General features: G+C 56.5%; 1 protein-coding gene across 1 annotated transcript; it reads left to right on the plus strand.

The window, feature by feature from the left end:
- Nucleotides 1-1,825: 1,825 nt before the first annotated feature.
- Nucleotides 1,826-3,953, plus strand: NXPH3 (neurexophilin 3). The gene is made up of 2 exons (XM_040617641.1): nt 1,826-2,028; nt 3,225-3,953. The coding sequence occupies exons 1-2, from the start codon at nt 1,972-1,974 to the stop codon at nt 3,951-3,953; spliced, it is 786 nt and encodes a 261-aa protein (XP_040473575.1). The 5' UTR covers nt 1,826-1,971.
- The last annotated feature ends 792 nt before the right edge of the window (nt 3,954-4,745 follow it).

The raw sequence follows: 4,745 nt of genomic DNA on the forward strand, positions 1-4,745 counted from the left end.
GATGCAGGCAGTGGGCAGCAGCCACCACACCGATTTGTCACCCACCTCCCTTTCCTCCCCAAAACCTCCCTGTCCAGATCCCAGCACAGCAATTGCAGCCAAAAGCTGGACCAGTTTGCTGTGCAGATGGGAGTGCTAGCAGGGCATTCAGCAAAAGCATCCTGCATGTCACAACATGCTCTTTCCCTGTCATTTGTTCCATCTTCAGCATCACTGCAAGATCTGGCTTTCCAAAGCCTTAGGAAAGAGGGAATACAAAAAAGAAAGAGGAAGGCAAAGTGATTTAAAGAAGAGGAACTGTCTCCTAGGGGGTGAAAAAATACCTGGGTTAATTCTAGTCCTGTCCCTGGCAAGTTACATTTCAGTACTGCAACTTCTCCTGCTGAAAGATGGAAAAAGGACAACTGCTGCCTTCAGTGGGACAAAGCCCACCACACACAAATCTGTCTTTCTGTAACAGCAAACCAGTGGCTTCTGTTTCCTTTTTAAACACAATGCTGCCTGCCATCCCTTTACTGCTGAGATAATCCAGAAATCAAACCGCCTGGCTGGGGGGAACAGGATCTGCATTTCCTTGTTCCTTGTATGATTTCCCAAGTTGAAGAGTAGCAGTGCCCCGGCGCAGGTAAGATTCGCCACATCCTACTCCTGTCATGCAGAGGGAAGGGGAAAATGTTATTGCCCAGACTTACAGGTGCAGGTCCATGAATCACAAATAAATTCAACATAAACTTCCTACCCAGTCTGTGCCTTTTGCTAAGGAGATGCAGGACTCTCCAGGGAGGAGGAAAAAGCTTCACATCCTTTGCAGGTGGGTCGAAGGGGCCACCCCCCCATCCCCCAAAATCAAAAGACCCTGGAAATATTACAGTTCTATTTTAAATAATTTTAAGGGTGGGGAGGGAAAGAAGACTGCACAGCCATGTGGCCATGCAATGGGGGAGGAAGCATCGCTGCAGCAGCCAGTATTAGAGGAACAAAAATGAAACCTCCCCAACAGACCCAGGCCCCAAGAGTTTCCCTCGGGAGACCCCCCTGGCCTTGTCCATCACCTCCCAAAGGGCACAGCCACTCTGCCCCCGGCGGTGCCCGACTTGGCCATGCCCGCAGCTGGGTCCTGCAGTCTCCCGGCGGGGACTCGGAGGAGAAGCAGCCTTCTTCCTTCCTCGGAGGGCTGGACTGTAGGGAACAGGGTGGGAAGAGCGGAGCCGCGGGCAAAGGGTGATGCCACAGTCCTGGCTGTTCCCCTGGTGCGAGATAAAGACAGTCTCTAAGGGCAAAGCCAATGACCCCCCGTGGGTCCCCCAAGTTGTTCCCCCACCCCAGTTCTCTCCCCTCCTGCCAGTTCACCACCAGCAGCCTGGGATGCTCCCCTCTGCGGAGCGATGAGGAGCCTTCTGCAGAACGGCTCCCCAGCCCTCCAGGGAATACACACACCCTGCCGGAGCTCCCTGAGCCCTGGGGACCCCCATCCTCCCCAGGGACCCCAGCCGGCCCCGGGGACCCCCATCAGCCCCTAGGGAACCCCATCATCCCCTGGGGCCCCCCAACATCCCGGGGGAAACCCCCCAGCCGCCGGGTTGCCTTGCCTGGGCTGCAGGCAGCAAAGGGTTACGCTCAGAGGTGCCGCTCTGCTCCCAGCACCTGGCAGGGGAGGGAGCGAGGAGGGGATGGAGCGGAGTTTCTCTGAGTCTCCAACAAGGCAGCGAGGAGCAGGCAGCAGAGCAGGCAGCGGAGCAGGCAGCAGGTGAAGCCGCCTCCCGGTCCGGCAGAGCGGGGTGGGAGCTGCCGGAGCCACCATGGGCCGGGGGGGGGCCCTAGGAACCGGCTGATAAAGGGGGACACCCCCTTCCCCACGCTGACGTCCCTCGCTTAAAAGGGAGGGAAAGAAGAGAGGAAAAAAAAATTAAAACCCACCCAAACCCTCTCTAAATTTGAGATCCGGTGAAGGCGGGCGGCACCGTCTGGAAAATGCATCTCCCTCAGAGCTGCATCGTCCTCTTCATCCAGGGGAGCATCTCTCTGCTGGTGAGCGCTGGGGAAGGGGAAGGGGTGGGGGGCTGCAGGGGATGGGGTGGGGGGTGACAGGCAGTAACATTTCCCAAATCAATTTTTTTCACCTCCCCACCCCCCCACCCCATCCCCTGAAAAAAAACAAGCATCCCAAAACTTCTGTTATTTTGCAGCAGGTAGTGGGCGTGCAGTGGGCAGGGTGGGCTTGCAGGTAAGGGTACTTCCTGATCGCTCTAAAAATCTGTACTGTGTGTTGTCCCCGTCCCCATCCCCATCCCGTCCCCCGCACAGCAGTACCGCTGCTGGGGGCAGCTGCTTGCACCCCTGGCCTGGGGCAGAGCCCCGCAGGCCGGCCTGGAACTCGGTTTCCCCATCCCCTGCTCTGCCGGGTGGCCCCGCGCACCCCAGGTGGCACCGGGAGGTTTGCTCCACAGCCCGGCACCGGGGGGCAAGGGGGCTGCAGCATCCACCTCCTGCCCGGGCACCCTCCCAGCCCACTGCATCCACAGCCTGGCAGCAAGGCAGCCCCCGCCCCAGCAGCCCCCCAGACTCTGTGTGTGTTTATGTCGGGGTCCAGGGCTGGTTGCGGACAGAGCCCCGGTGCTGGCAGGAGCAGAGTTTGCAGAGGAGCCTGTGCATGACTGTTGGAGGCAAAGGGCGTCTGCCTGGGGTGAGAACTCACCTCTGCGCTTTAGCTGTCCCTCATGCTGGCCCCACTGCTCCCAGCACCGTGTCTCCCCAGACCATGGCAGTTTGGAGGTCAGAAGAAGGGTCCACGAGACATGCTGTCAGCAGTGAAGTGGGTGCAAAGGCCACAAGGTGGGCACCCTGCTCGCAGCCATGCATCCTCCCCCGTAGCACCCTCTCCTCAGCATCCGCAGAGATCCCCCAGGCGCAAGTGCCCTACCATGAGAGAGGTGCCAATGCCAGGCTGCGCCAGCAATGGGCAAAACGCACCCGTGCCGGCTCCTTTCACCTATTCCCCCAGCAACCACGAGAGAATGAAAGCAGGGCAAAATTGCTGCCAGAAGGGAAATCTGGGCTACAGAGAGAGGTAAAGGCAAGAGAATGGGGAAACAAGGAATGCAAGGACAGGAAAGAAGATGTCTAGGTCATGTCTGGAGGAGCGGGGTGACCCTGAAGAACAAACCTGGGCAAGGGTTGCAGGCACCCATCACCCATCTCTCACTCTCCACCATTGCTATGTCCAGGTGATCCGTGGCCAAGAACCAGGGAAAGGTGCAGAGCAACATGAATCCAACACCCAGGAGAGTGCTCAAGTGCAGAAGGCGAGAGGGCTGCTCTCTTCAAAATCCCTGTTAACTCCAACCTTACTGCAGAACATGACCCTCCTGGAGCTGGTGAGCAGTTCACGAGAATTATGGGATATCCTGGATAACTTGTCTGAGCGGAACCATGCACCACACCCCAGAGGACAGAGGGACTTGGGGCCAGCCTCAGGCAAGCTTAAAAAAATTTTTGGCTGGGGAGATTTCTATTCTAATATCAAGACAGTGAAGTTGAACCTCTTGATCACTGGAAAGGTGGTTGATCACGGCAATGGCACAGTCAACGTCTTCTTCCGACACAACTCTACCGGGCAAGGGAACATCTCCGTCAGCCTCGTCCCTCCCACCAAGGCAGTCGAGTTTGACCTGGAGCAACAGATCTTCATAGAGGCCAAAGAATCCAAAATCTTCAACTGCCGCGTGGAGTACGAGAAAGTGGATCGTGCCAAGAAGACCACACTCTGCACTTATGACCCATCTAAGACCTGCTACCACGAGCACACCCAAAGTCATGTCTCCTGGGTCTGCTCAAAGCCCTTCAAAGTCATCTGCATCTACATCACCTTCTACAGCATAGACTACAGGCTGGTGCAGAAAGTGTGTCCCGACTACAACTATCATAGTGACGTACCCTACTACCCGTCAGGATGATGTGCTCTGCCCATGGCAGGATGCCCCGGTGATGAGTGGGGGCAAGGGGGGGTGGGGGGGGAGGGACAGAGACAGTTTTGTAAGTGGGGGCAGGAGCATAGCAGTCCCTAGAAACCAGAAGCAAGGAAGGAAGAGGAGGATTTTCCATTTTCCCCAAAAGCTCCAATGTCAAGAAGAGGAATCTTAGGCTATGGGGTACCAGCATTGCTAAACCTGGCCTGGATCTGTGGTCTTTAGAGACTGGTACGTGAAGGCAGAGTCTGAATTTAGGATACAGAAAAATAGGACATAAACCCACAATCAGGACTTGTGTTTCTCAATGCAATAATGGATTTGCCTGGATCTAGGCCACACGGTCCTATAAAAGGTTGGTGACCAGGCAAAGAGGGCTCCACAAGCAGGCTTACACAGCCTGGAGCCAGGGGAAGACCTTGGGGAGGAGAAAGGCACCTGATGCCCTCCATAGCTGCAAGATGGGCAGCCACATCATCTCCCCCACGTCTGAGTTCTGCAGTGGCAGGAGCTGGAGCTGAGTTTTCCTATGCTGGGGTGCAAAGGGCTGCCGGGATGGAAATGGGGAGCCAGGGTGGGCAGGAGGGACCCTCCCAGGGTGTCACCCCACCACGGCTCACACCAGGCACCACGGCACAGGGAGGTTGCAGGGACTTGAAACTGTGGATCCACAGGTAGAGAAATCCTGGTGGAATCTGTCAAATCTGCTGACACAATATATGATTCATGTGTTTCCCCTGACACGCTGTGATTCATGCGTTTCCCCTTCTTCTCATCCAT

The sequence above is a fragment of the Falco naumanni genome, chromosome 18 (assembly GCF_017639655.2).
Source record: "Falco naumanni isolate bFalNau1 chromosome 18, bFalNau1.pat, whole genome shotgun sequence".
Lineage (NCBI taxonomy): Eukaryota > Metazoa > Chordata > Aves > Falconiformes > Falconidae > Falco > Falco naumanni.

Excerpts from the sequence above, each read along its gene's own strand:
- NXPH3 (XM_040617641.1), top strand. The coding sequence starts at position 1,972 with ATGCATCTCCCTCAGAGCTGCATCGTCCTCTTCATCCAGGGGAGCATC. Across the intron at positions 2,029-3,224 it reads AGGGGAGCATCTCTCTGCTG|GTGATCCGTGGCCAAGAACC; the intron begins GTGAGCGCTGGG and ends TGCTATGTCCAG.